At 35.8% G+C, this 23,307-nt stretch overlaps 1 protein-coding gene across 1 annotated transcript in view; it reads left to right on the plus strand.

Annotated features, from left to right (window-relative positions):
* Positions 1-23,307, plus strand: part of Non1 (nucleolar GTP-binding protein 1) — a 177,060-nt gene that overhangs the window by 96,776 nt on the left and 56,977 nt on the right. Inside the window, exons 8-10 of the mRNA XM_090403341.1 lie at positions 9,267-9,308; positions 16,176-16,241; positions 21,163-21,363. Coding sequence (XP_090259467.1) covers positions 9,267-9,308; positions 16,176-16,241; positions 21,163-21,363 — 309 coding nt within the window. The remainder of the gene's footprint in view (positions 1-9,266; positions 9,309-16,175; positions 16,242-21,162; positions 21,364-23,307) is intronic.

Consider the following 23,307-nt stretch of genomic DNA (forward strand, 5'->3'; position numbering starts at 1 on the left):
CAATTCTAACTGCTGACTTACAACTCAAATAAAGACTAATTATTGCTTGATATAATGCGCCATTGACACCATATAACTGCAGCATATTGAATAGCTTCTCTCTTGGCACCATGTCATATGCCTTTTCCAAATCGGCAAAACTTAAATACAGATCTTTGTTATATTCCCATGCTTTCTCAACTATTTGTCGTAAAGTGAAGATCTGATCCTGACAGCCTCTATTTGGCCTGAATCCAGCTTGTTCTTCACCAAGCTTTTCTTTCACAATTCTTCTCAACTGTTTCTCAAGTATACTTGCATAGATCTTGCCAGGAACACTCAGTAGGGAAATACCTCTGTAATTCTCACATTCAGTTTTATTTCCCTTTTTATATATGGGTACTATGAGAGCTCTACTCCAATCATCAGGAATTTGTCCCTCTGTCCAGGCTTTCTGAACTATGCAGTGCAGCCACTGTAAGACTTTTATACCACCATACTTCAGCATTTCTGGTCGAATATCATCTACTCCTGCTGCCTTTCCACATTTCGAGCCTTTGATGGCTTTTTCTACTTCAAGTATGGATATGTATTCCTGACTGCATGCCTGGTCAGTGTTTTTTATCACTCTGCTGTCATCACTGCTTGTTTGATTTAGCAGTTTTTCAAAGTAATTACTCCATACTTCATGGATCTCTCTTTCTCCTGTTTTCATGTCACCTTTATCATCTCTGACTCCTTTTACAGCGCTCTTTCCTCCATTCCTAAGCTTCTTCAACAACCTCCAGAATATTTTGCCACCTTCTTGATATTTATTTTCTATATTCTTGCCAAAGTCCTCCCATGACTTTTGTTTAGCTAGTTTTACACACTGTTTAGCTTTCTTACATTTTCTTACATTTATTCTGTAAGAGTAAAAGCTGACTTATTTGCCAGGAACTTTTGATATGCTTTCTTCTTTTCCTTCACTGCCTCTTTAACTTCCTGTGTCCACCAAGGAGTTCTGATTTTTTTATCCTTGCACACAACCTCACCACATGCCTCTCTGGCACAATCAATCAATGTTTTCTTCAGAGTTTGCCACTCAATCTCCAAGGTTTGATTTCTGTTCTCAAACTCTTTCATTTTCTTTTCAATAATCTTTCTGTATTTTAGTCTACAGTTCACATCTGAGAGCTGCTCAACTTTTATTTGCATTAAAACTTTCTTACATGTTATTCTTTTCAATACGAAATTCAATTTTATCCTGCTCAAGACTAAATAGTGATCACTTCCAATTTCAAATCCTCTGTACACTCTGGTGTCCTGCACCAGGGAGAAAACATCACTATCAACAATAACATAGGCAATGAGACTTTTCTTATTTCTAGCCTCTTCTCTCCATGTGAATTTGTGCACATTTTTATGTTGGAACATGGTGTTAGTAATAACCAGTCCATGTCCTGAGCAGAAATCCAACAGATATTTGCCATTATTATTAGCTTTGCTCTTTTCTCCAAATTTTCCCAAAATATTTTTGTATGTCTCACAATCATTTCCTACTCTGCTATTTAGATCCCCAACAGGGACCAACTTTTCATTTTTCATTGTGTCAGTGGCTTTTTCTAAAACCTCAAAAAATTCCTCCATTTCTACCTTAGTAGAATCTTCTGTGGGACCATAGGCACAAATAGGTCTCATTGTCCAGTTCCCCATTCTCATATTTGCCCACATTACTCTACTTGAGACTGACTGCCATTGAAGAAGATTAGCCTCGTATTTTGTGTTGAATACTATGGCTACTCCTTCTTTTCCTTGATTGTCATTGCCTGAATATAACATTTTGTATTTATTGCTCAGAAAGATCTCACCAGTTTTGGTCTTTTTTGTTTCAGTCACCCCGATTATGTTGATCTGGTACTTATCTAATTCTTCAGCTAGCTCCATTTCTTTGCCATTCAGGCTTCTTATATTGATAGTACCGATCTTTAACTCTGGTGATGTTGAATTGGGGTTTGTTTTCAGATTTGTTCCAGTAGCTGACTTTTCGCTGTTCGCCCTGGTTCCCTGGAGAAAACAACGGGGGCCTTGTTTAACCGTGCGACGCCCCAGCCGGAATGAAATTTTGTCATGTCATACCATCATTTTTAATTTTGGTTTAACCAATAAGAATACAATTTGGTCGGCTAAATTCCAAATTGCCAGCCCATCCTCATTCGTTCAGTATCCAAGTAGATACCCAACAGGGCGCACCACGAGAAGGTGAGGATTGGACATTAGGTCAGAAGCCCTGATCGGTTCTCCGTATTCCTTTAAAGGCTATGTGGAGATCTCCTCTCAGTTATACAGCTTTGACCCTTAAGCACCCCTGGCAAGAACATAGAAAATAAATATCAAGAAGGTGGCAAAATATTCTGGGGATTGTTGAAGAAACTTAGGAATGGAGGAAAGAGTGCTGTAAAAGGAGTTAGAGATGATAAAAGTGACATGAAAACAGGAGAAAAAGATATCCTTGAAGTATGGAGTAATTACTTTGAAAATTTGCTAAATGAAACAAGCAGTGTTGACAGCACAATGATAAAAAAAACACTGATCAGGCATGCAGTTAGGAATACATATCCATACTTGAAGTAGAAAAAGTCATCAAAAGCTTGAAATGTGGAAAGGCCGCAGGAGTAGATGATACTCGACCAGAAATGCTGAAGTATGGTGGTATAAAAGTCAAGAAAGGCAGGAAAAAGACCCAGATGTAGATTGATTGATACAAGAAAAAGCACCTTAAAAGACATAAATATTAGATCTGATAATATTGGAATTTTGACAGATAACAGATTAATTTGAAAGAAAATTGTTGATCAGAAGTAACTAATGGTGTAACTTTTTCATGTAGTACTATCATAATTATCTGTGCACCTCCTGAGAGTACATGACATGTCTTCAGATTAGTGTATTTTTACTATGTTGTTGTGGTTTTTACTGATTTTATTGCATTTAGTATACGTTTGCTAATATATTTTAAGACATTTTGTTAAATTAATGTAATTTTTTAAAAATGGCACCGGAAACTGCAGAACAATAGAGCAGTCGAAAGTAAGAATCATGATATGGAATCTGGAAATGAGAACTTATATATTTTTGACTTAAATGAAGAAAAATTGCATATGAAATTTCATGATTAAAATAATTATTCAAAAATGAACCAGGGAGTTAGAAAGCAGAAAACATTTACAGGAACTAAGACAGAAAAAGAAAAATAAGGAGAACAGTGACAGGAAACAAAGCGTGGAAATTCATAAGTTATCATTGAACATTAATAATAGCATTGTATATCAATTCAAATAAGAAAAAAGAAGTCATATAGTATCTTGATGATTTGATAATAAAATTCGCACTTGACGACAGTCATTACATTGAGCATTGCGGCAACTGAAATGAAGGAGATGACAAAAAGCAATAGAGAAACAGAGAAGAAAAGGTAGAGATTATAGTGCTTGTGAGCTAATGATTTAAGTATACATTTGTTAATAGGAATATGTTAATGGAAATGATATATATAGTATGAAAGAAGATATGAAATACTTGATAGAAGTGAGCAAAAAAGGCGAGAAAGTAAAAATTGTTAGTTTATTACTGATATATGATAGTAATGAGTTAAGGAGGGCTAATGATATTTGTTTTATTAATAAATATTATATTAATCACATTTTAAATGAATATGAATCCAGAAATCTAGTTATTCTGTTTTCATATGTTTGAATTCCAGTATGATTGGCAGTTTTGTTGATCAAGTAGTTAGCAAATCTGCTCTCTGCCCAACATGCTGTGAGTTTGAATCCCTCCTTAGGCAAGGATGTTTGTAATTATCTTAAGGTGATTTTATTGCTCTGAGTGAGACCACTTCCCCATTTATTAGAGGTTTGAAGTTGCTTGAACAAGTTATATATTTCTCTCTAGAGCTAGTTCTGGATTCACCATCATCATCAAATTCCTTATATATACCCTCAAGGGGTGTACAGGATATGATAGTACTACATGAAAAATTACATCATTACCAACCTCCTATCTACAATTTTCCTCCAAATCAGTCTGTTACCTGTCAAGACTCCAACATTATCAGATCTTATGTTTCTACATTCTAAGGCACTTTTTACTGAATCAATCCACCTATATCTTGGTCTACCTCTGGGCCTTTTTCCTACCAACCTGTCAGAAAACACTTCTTTTGCTAATCTTTCCTCTCCCATTCTGTTTAAGTGACCATACCACCTGAGATTAGCTCTGCTAACGCATTCATGGATGCTGACAATGTCAAGTTCTTTCCTAATATCCTCATTTTTAATATAATATTGCCATTGATGCCATCTGTTCATGCCTCTAATCTTTCTCAGAATCTCATATCTGCGGTCTCTAGCCTTTGGTCAAGTGTTTTACTTCTGACCCAGCTTTCAGATCCATAAGTTAAAATTGGTTTGAATACTGTCTTGTATACAGCTAATTTAGTATTTTGGCTAATTTCTCTCTTATTCCATATAAATTTATTCAATTGACTTCCTACCATACCTGCTTTGTTGATTCTGTTGTCTATTTCCATATTTACTTTACCATCTTCACTAAAAATCGTGCCTAAGTACCTGAAATGTTTGACTTGTTCTATAGGTTCTCCATTCACAATGCAGTTGATATTTTCAATGTTTCTGTCTATTTTCATTGTCTTTTTAATGCTGACCTTCATACCATATCTATTACAACAGTTATTCACTTTAGTCAGGGAATCTTGCAGACTTGTAGCAGATTTATTTAGAAGTATGACATCATCTGCATAAAGCAAAGAGCTGAGATTAACATCTCCAATTTTGATATGAGGTTTAATACCACTTTTCTTCATAATGTGATCCATATAGATAATGAATAACAGAGGGGATAATGTACATCCTTGTCTGAACCAGATTTAACATTAAACCATCTTCCTGTACTTCTTTCAATTCTAACTGCTGACTTACAATTCAAATACAGACTAAGTATTGCTTGATATAATGCCCCATTGAAACCATATAACTGGAGCAGTTCAAATAGCTTCTCTCTTGGCACCTTGTCATGTGCCTTTTCCAGATCTCAAAACTTAAATAGAGATCTTTGTTATATTCCCATTTATTTTATATGTGCTTATGGCTACGTGAAAACTGGTAAGTGAAAAGTACAATCACAATTTCCAGAAACAAATGATGGAAATTTTAACATATAAAAGTTCATTACATAAAAGGCACAACCTGCTTTCTAAGTCTTTCTTTTTTTTTTTTTTTAATATAAAGCAAAAGTAACTTGTCATAATTAAGCCAGGGACTTATATCGTCCTGCTGCACCAAGTATGACAAGGCTGCATTTTCTCACAACATTTCACAACATAAAAGTAGCTGTATCCGAGGTTTAAGTAGAGAGCAGTTGTGTCTTGTGTGAGAAAACTTGATCCATTAGAGGGGGCCCATTTCACACTGTATCATCTTCTAACACGAGGAGTTCTGCTGATACCATGACGAGGACTATAAGAGTAACGACGAGAATAATGTCTTCGATGTGAGACGGGACCGTGATCTTCTGTTTCCTCCATAACCACTGCCACCATCATACCAACTACAGATCAAGGTCCAGGGTGGAAAGCCAATTCAAGGCCTCATCCATCACCTTGTGGATGTCCTGTTGGCCACCACCGTGAAATTGGCGCCTTAGGCAGTTGTACATAATTATGAGTAATCATCTGAGCCACAGGAGAACAATCACATTAAAGGTGATCTGACGGCCTCCATTTATGTAGAAGATAGCCACATCTGCCCTGACTAGTTCTGATCCTGTTTATGAATGACCAAATCTTCTTAGGAAGATCAAAACCAGGCTGCAGAGCACAGGGATCTTCTACCGGGAAGCCGTTGTTGGGAGATTGTTGGATCAGTATTCTCTCCATATGTCAGATATTGATGGCGGCACAGCTGAAGAGAGTTCGTCCATGGACCAGAGAGGCTTTCTAGATTTGGGGCGAAGACTAGGTGGGTTTATGAGAGCAGTGGGTTGCTCATTGCTTTATTAAATTCCTTAATTGAGGCTTGTCTTCTCCTATGTGTGGTGGAGCAAGTTAGATAAAACAGGCAGCCAGGAGAGAGCGTGCTTCTCACTGTCCCACTAACTGTGTGCATGGTAGAATTCAGCTGGGTGTCTATAATGTTAGTGTGTGTGTGTGTGTGTGTGTGTGTGTGTGTGTGTGTGTGTGTGTGTGTGTGTGTGTGTGTGTGTACTTCTTTCCCAGACAGGGGCACAATATTCTGCTGCAGAGAATGCGAGGGCTAGTGCAGACGACCTTAGGACTTCTGCACCACAACCCCAGGTTGTTCCAGCAAGCCTTGAAATGATGTTATTTCTGGTTTTAATTTTATTGGAGAGGTTGATGGTGTGCCTTTTATAGCTTAGGCTTCTGTCCAGGCTCACTCCAAGGTATTTTGGGTAAGGCTCATGTTCTACCATTTGTCCACATAAGGAAAGGTTGAGTTGTCGATTCACCTCTGCATTGTACAGGTGAAATACTGAGGACACTGTTTTCTTTGGATTTGGCTTCAAGTACCACTGCTTGAAGTACTCTTCCAGGGTGTTCAGGTCTGTATTCAAGGTTGGTAAAGGAAGTGGATTGATGTAAGATCGCTAGGTCATCGGCATACATATACTTGCTTGATCTAGTATGAAGTAGATCATACACATGGATGTTAAAAAGTATAGGGGATAACACAGAGCCCCGAGGAAGACCGTTGTGAAGGAATCTGGGCCTGCTCTTTTTTCCGCCAATATGGACCCGGATCTTTCTGTTGGAGAGAATAAATTCAAAAAGTTGTAGAGTTTTTTTACACTTTATAATATTTCCTAGTTTTAGGAGGAGGCCTCTGATCCAGACAGTGTCATAAGCAGATGTTAGGTCAATGAAAGTAGCTCCATATTTAAGTTTCTTCTGGAAGCCTGCTTTAATTTGAGTTGTCAGGACCTGGTCACAGCAATTTCTTCCTGGCCTGAATCCAGCTTGTTCAGTCAGGAGTGCTCTTTCGATGAGTGGTGAAATTCTTTTAAGGAGAATTCTTTCAAAGAGCTTAAAGGTGATGCAAAGCAAGGACATAGGTCGTAGGTTTTTCACTTCATTTGGATCTTTCCCTGGTTTGGGCATGGCAATTATTTTGGCTTCCTGCCACAGCTTTGGTAATTTACCAGTCATGATTTCTGAGAAAAGGGCAACCAGCCATGTTTGGCCATGTTGACCAAGATGTTTTAGGAATTCAGGAAGTATACCCACAGCTTTGCCATTCTTGGTAAGTTTTAAGGCTATTTGTACCTCTTCCCGAGATATTGGGTGTATGAGTTCAGGAAGCTTGGGTTCCGTCTTCAAGATTTGTCTGGTGGAAGCTTGTACAGCAATTTTCCTGGTAGAACTGGGATGAATCATGGAAGTTTTCAATAAATGTTTAGCCATTTGATCAGGAGTTATCTCTGTTGTTTTGTGTGTCGTTGGCTCTGCTCCACCTTTTTCTCAAAAGTGACCAGTTATAAGTTATTTTCTCAAAAGTTATATTCCCATGATTTCTCAACTATCTGTCGTAAAGTGAAAATCTGATCCTGACAGCCTCTATTTGGCCTGAATCCAGCTTGTTCTTCACCAAGCTTCTCTTCCATGATCCTTCTCAACCATTTCTCAAGTATGCTTGCATATATCTTACCAGGACACTCAATAATGAAATGCCTCTGTAATTCTCACATTCAGTTTTATTTCCCTTTTTAATTATGGGTACTATGAGAGAGCTCCACTCGGATCATCTGGAATTCGTCCCTCTGTCCAGACCTGAACTATGCAGTGCTGCCACTGTAAGACTTCTATACCTCCATACTTGAGCATTTCTGGTTGAATATTATCTACTCCTGCTGCCTTTCCACATTTTAGGCTTTTGATGGCTTTTTCTACTTCAAGTATGGATATGTATTCCTGACTGCATGCATGGTCAGTGTTTTTTTTACTACTGTTCTGTCATCACTGCTTGTTCCATTTAGCAATTTTTCGAAGTAATTACTCCCTACTTTAAGGATATCTTTTCTTATTCCTTGCCTCTTCTCTCCATGTGAATTTGTGCATGTTTTTGTGTTGGAACATTGTGTTAGTAATAACCAGTCCATGTCCTGAGCAGAAATCCAACAGATATTTGCCATTATTATTAGCTTTGCTCTTTTCTCCAAATTTTCCCAAAATATTTTTATGCCTGACAATCATTTCCTACTTTGCTATTTAGATCCCCAACAAGGACCAACTTTTCCTTTTTCATTGTGTCATTTGCTTTTTCTAAAGCCTGAAAAAAGCCTCCACTTCTACCTTAGCAGAACCTTCTGTTTGACCATAGGCACAAATAAGTCTCATTGTCCAGTTTCCCATTCTGATATTTGTCCACATCACTCTACTTGAGATTGCCTGCCATTCAAGAAGATTAGCCTTGTATTTAGTATTGAATACTATGGCTATTCCTTTTCCTTCTCACCAGTTTTTGTCTTTTTTTGTTTCAGTCACCCCTATTATGTCAATCTGGTACTTATCCAATTCCTCAGCTAGCTCCATTTCTTTGCCATTCAGGCTTCTTATGTTGATAGTACCGATCTTGAACTCTTGTAATGAGTAGGTTTTAGGATTTGTTAGTTCTGGATAGCTTACGATAGTTCTGGATTATATAAAAAATGAAATACAAAAGATGTATAAAATATATATATTTTTAATCCTTAGCCTATCTATGTTACTGATATACTATATGTTACAACCTATATTCTCTGTTTCTTCCACCTGTCTCCTGTTTGAAAGGAGCAGAGTTCTTTCTGAATTGTTTATACTTTAATGTGATTCATTCATCTTCTGTCACTAATATTAAAGATTTATAATTTATACAAGACTTTTGTAACTGTTCTTCTGATTATTTCTGAGCCAAATGCAAAGGATGGAATTGTATTTTGTTTTCTATATTATATAACATTGACAAGGAATTTTAATTGGATTGAATGGTAGAATTAATGAATGTTGATATTTGTTTCATTAATAGGAGGAGTGTTTGAAAGACTGTAGTTGATACTATTAATGCCATAAGTGCAAAAGCATTTATTCCCAAAAACTAATCTTGAGTTTATGGTTGATGGAGACGGTATTTTTCCTCCAAATTCACTGATGAACCTTGTATTGCAATGTTAGTACTTCTCCTTCATTTGTATGTCTAACATATGTTTAAATTCTGTGTTTCCCATTTAATTTACAGATTCACCTGTATAAGAGCCTGAAGCCATTATTTTCAAAAAAGGTAAGAAATTTGTTTTAGTATTGAATTGTAAAATACTGCCCAAATGATAAGTAAATCAGTGTGTTTTAGGTGAGGATACAAATTTATTACTTGTAAGCCAAGTAATATATTTGCATCCTCTGATGTGAATTCTTTTTGTTAATGTAAATGATCTTAACAGCAACATCCTGTTGAAGATATAACATTCTGACACAACAAATTTTATTTTAAATATTAGGCATAAATATTACATGTCTGTTTCGCCAAGTGGATAGCATCTCTTCTCTTCAGTTAACAGGTTGTGGGTTTAAATCCCATTGTGCCACCATGAGTGTTTGTGAATATCTTCAGGTTTTGATGTTTTTATGCCCAAGGTGAGACCACTATCATGCTTATTGGCAGCCTGAAATGGCTTGAAAAGTTCAAGCAGAGAAGGTTTTGTCTGATGTAATCCATCTATGGCTAATAATATGATAGATTTATAGTCTTTTGTGAGTTTGGATGCATATAAAAAAATAAGAATAAATTTAAAATTTCAGCTTTTATTTTACTGAAAGAAATTTATCGAATATCATGCTGGTCATCCAGATTAGCCAACACAGCTCTAGTTTCATGAGCTCTTACTTTTTTGTCTTCTAACTTCATTACTCCATTTATATCCTAGTGTTTTTCTGAGTTTCTTTCTTGACTTTTTGCTTCAACATGTTTGTGATTGTCTATACTAGTGGTGGCTGTGGGTGGTGTTGGTGTAGATGATGATTGCAATTGGAGAATTGGGTGGAGACAGAGTTGTAGAGTAGGTGTCCTCTCTTGATGATTTTTGGACTCCTTGGAGGTGTCACATAATAATATTGGATTTTCTAATTTTTCATGAAATGACCATATACCATCTTAGATTAGATTAGCTCTGCTTGCTAATCCAACATACAATATTCTTGAATATTAATAATGTTAAATTATTTTATGTTACTTTCATTTTCAATATGGTTCTGCCATTGATGTCATCTTTCCATTCCTGTAATTTCCTCACAACCCTCATACTTGTGATCTCCAGTCTCTGATCTGCTGTTTTTATTTTCAACCCAGTTCTCAGAGCCATAAATTAAAATTAGTTTAACTATAATCTGCCAGGATGTAGTTTGGCTGATTTCTCTCTGGTTTCATATAAATTAAGCTGACTCTCAGTCAAAGTAGCCTGGATTATTGTACCGATTTCCATATTTACTTCGATATCTCCACTATAAATTGTATCTAAATAGTTAAAATGTGTCACCTGTAGATTCAGTATTGAGAATGCATTTTTTTTTTGTCTTACTGCTTATTTTCAAAAGTTTCAGTTTTATAAGTTTTAATGAGTTTAATAAATTTTAATGTTGATTTTCATCTTAAACATTGATCCTCCAACACAAGTATTTATTTAAACTAATCTACTAAATCTTCTACTATTTGTAGTAGATTTATTTGAGATTTATTTAAAATACAATATCACACATATATTCAATATTTTTTCCCTAAGGCATATATGAAATCAGCAACTTCTCATGATTAATATACTATACATAGCATACTTTCTGTTTTTCCAGCACAGCATCACATGGTAGTTGATATTATGCTTTCTTTAAGGATTATGTTCAAGTTTTGTGGCTAATATAATGTACACTATCCAACATACAATATATATTGTGTTATTTTAATTATGGATAAAAACAGGCACATATAATTCATGACATATAGATGGTATCACAAGAATTGAAAGCTACATAAATAGTCTAGATTATATGTACAGCAGATTAAACACACAGTAATGATTCACTGAAAATTAGCAACAGATATTAGGAGCTGAATGAGCTGTTTTTAGGATGCATACTGCAAACACTTACAGATGTTATTTTTTCTTATCTGTATAAAGAACCAATTTAAATCCCTCCTATTCTGACATCTAGATTAATATCACTTTCTTTTATAATATGGTTCATATAAATGATAAATACAGTGAAAATAATGTACAACTTGACATATGCTTTAACATCAACTCATTGTACTTTAGCAGTATCATCTTTTGTGATGCTGGTAAAGTACGTTACTATTATAAAAATTTAAAATTTTTATAATATTGAATTGATTAGACCTTAAGAATCAAATAGCCTTAAACGAGCCTCCTTTCCCCAGTCATTTATGGAATTTGGAGAACTTTATGTTCCCTCTTAGTAGGTATCCACCTAGATACTGAATGAATAAGGATGGGCTGGCAATTTCAGATTAATCCAACCAAATTATATTTTTTGTTGGCTTAAGCCAAGACAAAATAATGGCATAACATGATGAAATTCCATGCCAGCTGGAACATTGCCTAATTAAACAAGGCTGTCTGCCATTTTAGTCAGAGAAGCAGAGTTAACAGTGAAAAGTCAGCCACTGGAACAAACTTCAACTCAACATCAGTGGAATTCAAGATAGTATCATTGACAAGAGAAATATCAACTGAAAAGAAATAGAACTGGCAGAAAAATTAGCAAATTATCATGTTGATGTAATAATTAGTATTAATGAAACAAAGGAAGGAGTAGCTATAGTTATGCCTTCCTTTCCTCAAGACATCTTGATATATTTTTAGTCATTAGAGAAGGCAGGGCAGTGCTGACATTAAAAAAAAAAAAAAAAAAAAAGATGGCCCTTATTGATGATTTAAACAGCAGAGTAAGAAATGAATATCACATATGCAGAAATTTTTTGGAAAAATTTTTAGAAACAAGCAAAGATAATATAATGGTAAGTATCTGCTGGATTTCTGTTCAGGACATGGGCCTGGTTGTTACTAACATCATGTTTCAACATAAAAACATGAACAAATTTCTTGCATCCTGGAAAGAAGATACAAGAAATAATAAAATAAAGTCTCGCTGACTATGTTATTATTGCTAGCAACATCTTCATGTTGATTCAGGACATGAGTATACAGGAGATTTGAAATAAGAAGTGATTTATTTAGTTTTGAGCAGTATGTAAAGTTTTAATATGAATAAAAGTTGAACAGCTTTCAGAGGTGAACTATAGACTCAAATATACAGATATTATTCACAAAGAAATGAAATAGTATAAAAGACATGAGCCAAACTTTTCAAACTCGATGGTAGACTGAAGAAAGCATTGATTGATTCAGCCATTTGGTGAAGTTGTCTGCAAGGATAGAAAAATCAGAACTCCATGGCAGATTCAGCAAGTTAAAGAGACAGTTGTGGAAAAGAATAAGCATATTGAAAATGTCTTTCAAATAAATCAGCATATGCTCTGAGAGAGTATAGAGAAAAACATAATAAAGCAAAGCAGTTTGTAAATGTAGCTGAACAAAGTCATAGGAAGTGGTGAGGATATAGATGATATCAGGAAAGAGGCAAAGTGTTCTGGAGGCTATTGGAAAGTTTAGAAATAGAGGAAAGAATACTGTAAAGCAGTCAGAGATGTTGAAGGGGACATAGAAAACTGAAGAAATAAAATATTTGGATGTATTGAGTAATGCTTCAAAAGATTGCTAAACAAAGCAAGCACTGACAAAATTGGTAGAAAATATTCAAGAGGAATGCATTTAGGGATACATATCAGTACTTGGGGTAGAAAAGCCATCAAAAATTTGAAATGCAGAAAGTCAGTTGAAGTAGATATTCAATGAGAGATGGGTTACTATGGAGGTATAAAAGCTTTACAATGGCTGTACTGTATAATTCTGAAGGGCTAGTCACAAGGTCGAAATCTAGATGATTGGAATAGAACCGCCGTACCATCTGTGAAAAGTAAAATAAAACTAAGGTGAGAATTACTTTTTGATATCCCTATTGAGTGTTCTGGGGAAGATTTATGCAAACAGAATTATATGCTTGCATAAATCTTACCTGAAAGAGGTTAAGAAAAACTTTAGAAGAGAAAACTTGGAGATGAACAAGCCAGGTTCAGGTCAAATAGTTTGTCACTGTCACTTTTTCACTTTAAGACAAATACTCTAGAAATCATGGGGATAATATAATGAGATTTGTATTTAAATTTTGTAGATCTGGAAGAAGCATATGACAAAATACCAAGAATAAAGCTGTTCAAAATGCTACCATTATATGGTGTAAATGAGACACAATTGAGCAGTAAATAGTCTATATTTGAATTGCAAATCAATAATAAGAATCGAAGGAAATGCAGAAAAATGGTTTGATATAAAATTAGGTGTGAAACAAGAGTGTATGCTGGAAGTTGTTTTCCACTTAGTTATGCTACCAATTATATATTTGGTTTAATCCTTTATCCAAGTGTAAGCAAACAAAGTTTGCACCTGAAGTAATTTCAGGACTGGGGCAACTCGTGGCAAAGGTGGTATGACTTGCCTTAGTATCCCATAATGCAAAGCACATCTCCTTGCAGACATGTATAATACTATGCATTAAGGGAACGGTCACTACCCAGACCAGTTTTGACCTTTATTGAGGTCTCATCAGTGGGAGGCAGACCCAGAGGTGGTGATACCAAGGTGGAAGTAATGCAGAAGTCATATTTCCATATATGAGTTGCCAAAAGGTGTCACACCTTATTATTAAAATTCTCTGAATTAGAGATAGTTGATGGAAGTTGTTTTAAACTTAGTTATGCTACGAATTATATAATTAAGGTCGAAACCGGTCTGGGTAGTGACCCTTCCCTTAATGCATAGCATTATACATGTCTGCAAGGAGATGTGCTTTGCATTATGGGATACTAAGGCAAGTGATGTGAAGTCATATACCACCTTTGCCAGTTGCCCCATTCCTGAAATTACTTCAGGCACAAACTTTGTTTGCTTACACTTGGATAAAGGATTAAACCAAATATATAATTCATAATAGTGTATGCTGTCTCCATTGTTGTTCATCTATAGGGATCACATTATGAAAGAAAGTGGCACTAGGCTTGCTGTCAAAGTTGTTGTAATCTTAGCATTTTACTTTATACAGATGAAGTTATACTCATAAGCAAACCCAATAAAATCTTCAGGATTCTTAACTAAATTGAAAATCAGTAGTAAAAAGACAGTCTATGAAAATAAGCAGGAACACTGAGAATATCAACTGCACCCTGAATGGACAATCTATAAAACAAGTAAAGCACTTCAACTATTAAAGCACAATTTTTAGTGAAGATGACAAATTAAATATGGAAATAGACAACAATAAATTTATAGCAGAAAGCATCTATATCTCAAAATCATTTCCAGCATGTAAAACATTGTCTAATATGTTAATTAATTTTCTTCTTTTTGTGCCTTATCCCATCTGTTTGGGGTCAGCCTTATGAGTTATCTTTTTCCATTTTTTCCTATCTTGTGCAATTTCTTCAATTGCTCCACACTCTTTCATGTCTCTTCTCACCACTTCTCTCCATGTCTTTCTTGGTTTACCTCTTCCCATCCACATTCAGATTCATAGTCCTATCTACACTTTCAGCTGCTGAGCCCCATTCAACATGTCCCAACCATCTTATCCCATTTTCCTCCATTTTTTCAACTATTGATACCACTCCCAAACTACCTCTGATAAATTCATTTCTAATTTTATCCTTTCTTGTTGTTCTGCACTTTCACCTTAACATTCTCATCTCTGCCCATTCACATCCTTTGCTCATGTATTTTTTTTTACAGCCCAACATTCTGATCCACATACCATGGCAGGCCTCACAACTGACTTATAGAACTTCCCCTTTAGATGATTATCCACGTGCTAATCTACCAGTCACCTCTTCATCAATCTCACCATCTCTCTGTAATACCGAGCCTAAATACCTTAACTTTTCTTTCCCTCCAAAATATAGTTTTTGATCATTATTGAGATATTCTCTTCATCGTTTCTGTCTCCACTAAAACAGCACTCCATATATTCTGTTTTTGTCCCACTCAGTCTTCTGTTACATTCCAAGGCCTTCTTTCAATCTTGAATTAGACCTATCTTTTGTATTGCTGTCCTCTTAGGTTTCCACAACAACCTCCAGGAGTCTCTGTTTCTTGTGTGGCTGGTGAGCTGTCTATAGGTTTGTAATCCGGAGTTGACCTTTATCGATGTTATCCATTTAGTTCTTTGTTCCTTTTTTTTTTTTCTTCTTCTCTTTCTTCTAATCTCGCATACAGAGCAAGATAGGGTAGCCTTTTTGGTGGTATTCTCTCAACATGTCCATACCATTGAAATTGTCTTCTTTTGATCTTTTCTATTAACGAGTCTGTATAGTTTAGGTCTTATCTTACAGTTTCATTTGTTTTCTTTTCTGTCCATTTTGTTTTATATTTATTTTCTTGAGTGTCCAAGTTTCTGAAGCATATAGTACAGTGGGTATTATAATTGCATTATATAATTTTATTTTTAGAGATTTGGAGATTTTATTATTTTTCCAGAATTTACTTAGCTTATAAAATGATGACCATGCAATCAATATTCTATCTTTAATAGTTGTCATGGTATCTAAGTGTTCTGTTATTACTGTTCATAAATAATTGAATTGTTTTACCTGTTCAATTGTTGATCCATGCAAGGAGAAGTTTACTTTTCTTCATTTTTTCCAATTACTAAGATTTTTGTTTTGTCCGCATTTATGGTCATTCTGTATTGTTTAGTTACGTTATTAGGTTCACTATTTTTTCTTTTGTGTCTACTATCATTATAATGTCATCTGCATATTTTATGTTATTAAGGTTATAACCATTTAGATTGATCCCTTTTTTTCCTTCCAAGGCTTGGTTAACCATATCCTTTATTGACGTTTATTTTATCTGTTGTTATATTGTTAAATTTAATTATTTCTTCTGATTAAATAAATTAAAATTTGCAACTTAATAATTATTTTAATACATTATTTTAATTAATTACATTTTAATGATTTTTTAAGCCAATGATCGTGGTTGCAAACAAAGCTGATGTTATCAAACTAGGAGAGTTACCTAAAGACAAAATGGTGGGTAAAATTTTTTATATCACGCACGCACATATCTTCTCTCTCTCTAGTGTGTGTGTGTGTGTGTGTACCATCATCATTATCAAATTCCTGATATGTACCCTCAGGGTGTACCGTGTGTGTGTGTGGAGAGAGAGAGAAAGAAGTGTTTTTAGACTATGATATAAATGTTTTCCAAGATTTTCATATTTTAAACTGAAAAAAAGTAGTAGTAGAAAATACAGTTATTTGTATTATAATTTTTATTTGCACTGCCATGGCTGATTGGTTTCATAATCTCCATTTACTTAGCACAGTCAGTATTCAGATTCTGTCTCTTGAAGAAATTTTGCCTTTTTCAAGCAGGAACTTAGCTAGTCTTAAAGGGCATGGTTTTATCGCATTGCATTTGGTGGCTCATGGCTTAGCTGCAGTTAAATATTGATATCAATCCATTACAGTGTCACCCAAGCTATATTCCAGATGGACATTAATACAGGGTGAGTCCACCCTTTGCTTCTATGACAGCTCTAACTCTGTTGGGGAGACTTTCTGCCAGGTGTTGGAACGTCTCTGGAGGAATGGCAGCCCGTTCTTCCTGAAGAGCTGTAGCCAGAGCAGTTCGTGATATGGGTCATTGGGTTCTGGAGCAAAGTCTGCATTCTAATTCATCCCAAAGGTGTTCTCTGGGATTCAGGTCGGAGCTCTGTGCCAGCCAGTCCATTTTTGGAATGTTATTGTCCACAAACCATTCTCTCACAGACCTTGCTTTATAGCAGGTAGCATTATCATGCTGATACAAACAGTAGTCATCACCGAATTGATCTTTTACCGTAGACAGTACACAACAGGTCAAAATGTCCTTATACCCTTCTGCATTTAGATTTCCATGTAGTGTTACGAGAGGGCCAAGTCCATTCCATGAAAAACACCCCCACACTGTAACGCCACCTCAGTTGCAAAGCTGAAACTTAAAGGAATTGACAGAAGGGCACCACCAGGAGTGGAGCTTGCGGCTTAATTTGATTCAACACGGGAAAACTTACCCGGCCCGGACACTGGAAGGATTAACAGATTAAGAGCTCTTTCTTGATTCAGTGAGTGGTGGTGCATGGCCATTCTTAGTTGGTGGTGCGATTTGTCTGGTTAATAAATTTCACTGTTGGCACTACACATGCTTGCAGGCATTCTTTTTTTGGAATTATACCCTTATACCCTTCTGCATTTAGATTTCCATGTAGTGTTACGAGAGGGCCAAGTCCATTCCATGAAAAACACCCCCACACTGTAACGCCACCTCAGTTGCAAAGCTGAAACTTAAAGGAATTGACAGAAGGGCACCACCAGGAGTGGAGCTTGCGGCTTAATTTGATTCAACACGGGAAAACTTACCCGGCCCGGACACTGGAAGGATTAACAGATTAAGAGCTCTTTCTTGATTCAGTGAGTGGTGGTGCATGGCCATTCTTAGTTGGTGGTGCGATTTGTCTGGTTAATAAATTTCACTGTTGGCACTACACATGCTTGCAGGCATTCGGCACACCCAGACCCTCCCGGACTGCCACATGGTAAAGCGTGATTCGTTACTCCAAATCACGTTTTCAGTCGTTCACTGTTCATGGCACTCTTTACACCACTGCAGACGGTGCTTAGCGTTTACAGGAGAAATGTTTGGTTTATGGGCAGCTGCTTCCATGGAACCACATTCCTCTTAAATCTCAACGCACAATCATGGTGTTGGCTTGACAGTTAGTAGCACTCCAGAACTCCTGGGTGATTGTTTCACTCAATGTCTGGCTATTTCCACGAACCACCTTCTTCAATGCTCAACAATCCCTGTCTGTTATTAAACACGGCCTACCCGACTGTGGTTTTGTTGTGGTTGTGCCTTCACATTTACACTTCACTCATGTCACCAACTGTTGACTTGGGCAATTTGAGGAGGGTGAAATGTCTATGACAGATTTCTTACTTATGTGGCAACCAGTAACTAGTCCATGTTCAAAGTCACTGAGCTCCCTTGACCTACCCATTCTGCTCGTACACAGCTCTGTGCCTTCTTTTATACTGGTAAGTGAGGTCGTAGTGACATCTAGACATCAGTTTACGAATTACAGAGGGGTGTCCAGATACTTTTTATCACATGTATATAAGAATTTGCAAAAATATGCCACAGAGAGAATTCATTCAAGATATAGCATACTTAATTGTAGAAATGTTAACTTTCAATATATTCACCATCATTTTGGATACAAAGCATAGCATCTTTTGGAGTGCATGAATCATATATGTTAGAATTACTTTGTGCATATATCATATATGTTATCCTAGCATGAAAATCTGAAAATCATTTATAGAGTGAGGCTTTGTATAGTCAACTTCAGTTTTAACATCTCCCCACAGAAAAAAAAATCTAATGGGTTGTGTCTGGAGTGTGAAGTGTTTATGGTGTTGGCCTGCCTCTTCCAGTCTATCTATCCAGAAAAATGTCATTTAAACCTGATTTAACGCTACACATGAGGTGGCAAAGTATCAAATTTTACTGAAAGACTGTACTATGATCCTCATTTTATGATTGTTTTCTATTTTTTCCCTATGATGTGTTCTGTATTTGGCCTCATGGCCCAGACACATTACTCCTTCCTCAGTCACCTCAATAGTCTACATCCAAGAATCCAGTTTTCAATGGGAAAGGAAAATAACAATAGTATACCCTTCCTAGACACCTTTGTAACACACCTTCCTAACGGTAATCTTTCCTTCACTATATAGAAAACCCACTCACGCAGGCATTCACACTTTACCACCGCCCCTCTCAACAGTATGGTGTTCTTAAAACTCTAACCAGTAGAGCCTATAATCTTTGTTCTAGTGGCACCTTCCTTTCAACCAAATACATATCTTCCTTTCCAATAATGGCTACAGTGATTACAGAATTAAAAAAAAAATAATCATTTCCTACCCCCCCCCCCCCCCATTCCATTCCTTGGCCATCCTTTCAGGATTTCAGAAATGCCATCACTATCACCTACATCCATGACACATCAGAAAACATAGCCAGGTTTTTAAAAAAGTACAACCTCTACACAGCTTTTAAGTCCCACAGGAAATTGCTACCCTTATCCGTTCCACCAAAGATTGACTCCTTCCTCTCTCAGTGCCTGGAGTATATAAAGTACCCTGTTCCTGGAAGTTGGCTTACTTCGAACAAACAGGTTACTTACTTCAGCAACCATCCGTTTAGAAGAACACTAATTGTACATCTGCAATCATAACTATGGTCAATTGGGCCTTGCAGACCATGTATTAGATACAACCCACAGGATCTCTGGAAGAAAACCACCATGCTCCACCATAGTAAATTTAAAAATGTAAAGACTGTTTTTAGAATATGCAGCAGCACTCAGAAATCAACCGAATTTAAATAAATACGGATGCATAAAAGTTCCCAAAATTTGGGAAACAATTGTCAGAGGTCCCACTTTACATCCTAGGCCACTTACAAACACCCATAGAGGGTGCACCACATTTGTCTTTGTGTGTGTGTGTGTGTGTTACAAGAGTTATTTGTAATCCCTGAAGATGTCTCAGTGACTGAGACAAAATATTGGAAGCATTAAAATTAGTTTTTAATCATTTCCTAGACTTTAGACAAAAGTCTCTGGATAATTTCCATACACTTGAACTAAATTGGAGGGTGGGGTTTTTAAAAGACGAAAAAAGAAAATGCCAGTGGATACAGTTGCATTGTTCAGCCAGTTTCAACAGTTTATTCCCAGTTTTATTTATTTTATTTATTATTTTATTTATTTTATTTATTTATTTGTTTTATTTATTTTATTTTTTTTCATTAAAAATATTTATAAAAAAATCATGGTTTTATTTAAATTATTTAATTTTTATTTTATTTAAAAATCATGAGTCCCACCACACATACTGAGGAACCAGAAGAATTACATTTAAAACACTTAATAATAATTAAAATCATTCCAATCATAAGCATGAAAATATGTTTTTGTCTTACAGTAAAACAAGATGCAGAAAATAAAGTAATCACAGCTAGTTAAGTCCATTTAAAAAATATGTTTTTATGCTCTTTCTCCTGATAACATATTGCTTTTGCATCAGACATGACAGCATGTGACTGCTCTCCTGGTTGATAAGTGGCTAGCATATCTGCTCTTCAACGAGCAGACTTGAGTTTGAATCCCACCATGGATACAGATGTTTGTGATTGCTTAGTGCGAGATCCCTGCCCCTCTAATAAGAAGCCAGAAGTGGCTTGAAAAAGTTTTTTGTATCTAGAGAAGGATTTCCAGATTGATGCTGGATAGTGTTAGTGATAGTCTTGGGCCAGCTATCTCTAATTGACCTTTGGTGGAAATCAAACTTCTCCCCCCTCAGTCTCCAAAAGTTAGATAGGGCTTAAAACGACCTCGCCTACTCCTTGTAAGGGAATCAAAGGCATCAGTGGTAATGGTAGCAGTAAAAAAAATAATAAAAATATAAAAAAAATCAGGAAATCCTGCTCAGAAATGTGACTCAAACCAAAAGAATCCTTAGTTTACCTATTGCATACTAGTATACCATAGGTATACAACCTTTTGTGGGTAGGAGTCACATTTATAATAAAAAAATTAAAAAAATACTGCACATTTCCCAGTTATGCTATATGTCTTAGTTTAAATATTAGAAAGTATATCACCATAGCCAAAGAGAACACATGAACTCTCCTTGGCTTGATTAATACAAAGTTAAGTCATGCACTTATGCTGGAAAGATTTGCCATCTCAGCTCTGTATGATCATTTTTGTATTTAGAGCTTTTCACTCAAAGGCAGATGCATACAATCACTGTTCACAAATCATACATCCATGTGATTTCATATATTACACTTTTATTGAAATATGTTTCATTCCTGATAAATATTTATTTGTTATAGGAACTTCTCGCAGCAATTAAAGAGGATGGTGTTGATGTTTTTGAAATGAGTACAGTTACTGGTGATGGTGTAATAGATGTTAAAAATGAAGCCTGCGATAGACTTTTAGCTCATAGAGTAGAATTAAAGTGTAACAGTGGAAAAGCATCTAATATTATGAATCGCATTCATGTGTCAAAACCAGTTAAACGTGACAATAAGGTAAGTTTCACATGTTGTTATCTTCATAATATATCCATGGAAGTTAAGTTTGTTCACAGTCAAGAAAGTGGGGGTAAGAGCTAGGTTTATTCTCACAGAGAGTAGTGAGTGAGTGGAATAATTTGTCCTTAAGGGTAGTGAGTGCATCTAGTGTAAATGAATTTAAGGGAAGGCATGATAACTGGTTTGGGTGATTTATAGCCTCCCTCAATGAGTTCTTGACTCCCTGGAGATCTCAGATATAAATTCTCACCTTAATTCAATTTCCATAAGTGTGTTATTGCTCCTTTTTTGTGATATTTATGATTTTTTAATTATGCCATTGACAAATTTTGCACAATTATCCATATGAGCATATTATGCTCATATGGATCAAAGATGCATTCCTTCTGCATTTGAGCACCGTGGGATAGTAATTATTCTTGGATTGTCGGAATCCTGTGGATAGGTCCTTCTTCATCAGCAATTAATATCCTTCACAGTGTGTATTGCCAGTATAATGCATTTTCATCAGCATTATATACATAATCAGAAATGAGGCACTTGCCAGCTACAAATTTTGTAAATTCGTCCATATGCTCAGTAGTTTCTTCATTTATGGACCATTTCTCCCCCCCCCCACACACACACTAGATGGAAATTCCATGACGCTTCTTAAACCTTGGATGCCGTCCTTCACCATAGTCATACTGATATTCAAATTTTAAATTCTTTTTAGAATAATTTAATAATTTTTAGATTAATTAATCTGACATGTTCTCCACTCACTCTGATGTCAAAAACATTCCACCATCATTCAGTCATGCTTAGCACTCCTACCATTTTTCATAGTTTTCCTATCATTCATAAGCAAATATCACTCATTTTCTTCTCAGAATCACTGTCTGCAAGGAATTTCAGTCCCTTTGCTTCTTTATATCATAAACAGTTGACAATCCAATTTTATACATATCACACAGTTTTCATGCTGTAACACCAATATCACAATCAAGGGAGTCACCACTGCTAATTAAGCAAGCACTACACATAACACTATCTATGGTGACCCAGTGAACTACTCAGACAGTTCCAGGAATTTCAAGTAATCCAGACTAAAGGAGGTGCCAGACCATATGTTGGTCTGGAAAATAGGTGGTGTACCTTGAGATTGTTAATAACAGTAGTATACAACTCTGCCTTATGCCTAATTTAACATCGAACTATCTTCTTATGCATATGGCTAACTGTTGATTTATACTTGTGTATACATTATGTATCACTCTGTATAAGGTTCCATGAATTTTGTTTTGATTAGCTTTCTTTTGACACCTCCTTATCATATGAATTTCTTGATCAACTCAGTCTTGAACTTCTTATAATTTGTCAACTCTTCATCATATAGTCTTAACAACTCATTCATTTCTTTTTCATGGTATTATAACAACTAAAACAAAATATTTATTAACTGGCTTGTATTTTGCTGGATCTTCAGATCACATCTATTTGTTACAATACACACACACACACACACACACACACACAAAACAGTGAATACAGGAAATGAATCAAATTGTAATGCACAAAATACCAGTCCTAATTTGTAATAAATAGAAAAAACTGAAGTTAGAAAATGAAGCTGTATTAAGCAGGTTAATGCTGTAATGCTGCCATACCTGTTGGGGTTAGAGTGTGTTTCATTGCCATTGCTGACATGAAAATAGTCTCTTCAACTTCTTTATAGCACACTGGTTTTCCTCTGTCTAATCCTGTGTGAAGGGGTGTCAAAACATGGTCTACCAGTCCTAACGTCCCATAACAATAGTAGCAGAATTATTTCTTGTGTTCTGCAAATTATTGAATATCTTTGTATGATTTATTGTTTTGGGTTCATAATACCTTGAAAACAAGATGCATAATTTCTTGCACCTAAGCCTCTGCACCAGCTCCTTTTGTAATCAGTACAAA

Source organism: Typopeltis vanoorti, chromosome 14 (genome assembly GCF_054136105.1).
Source record: "Typopeltis vanoorti isolate ZY-2024b chromosome 14, IOZ_Tvanoo_1.0, whole genome shotgun sequence".
Classification (NCBI taxonomy): domain Eukaryota; kingdom Metazoa; phylum Arthropoda; class Arachnida; order Uropygi; family Thelyphonidae; genus Typopeltis; species Typopeltis vanoorti.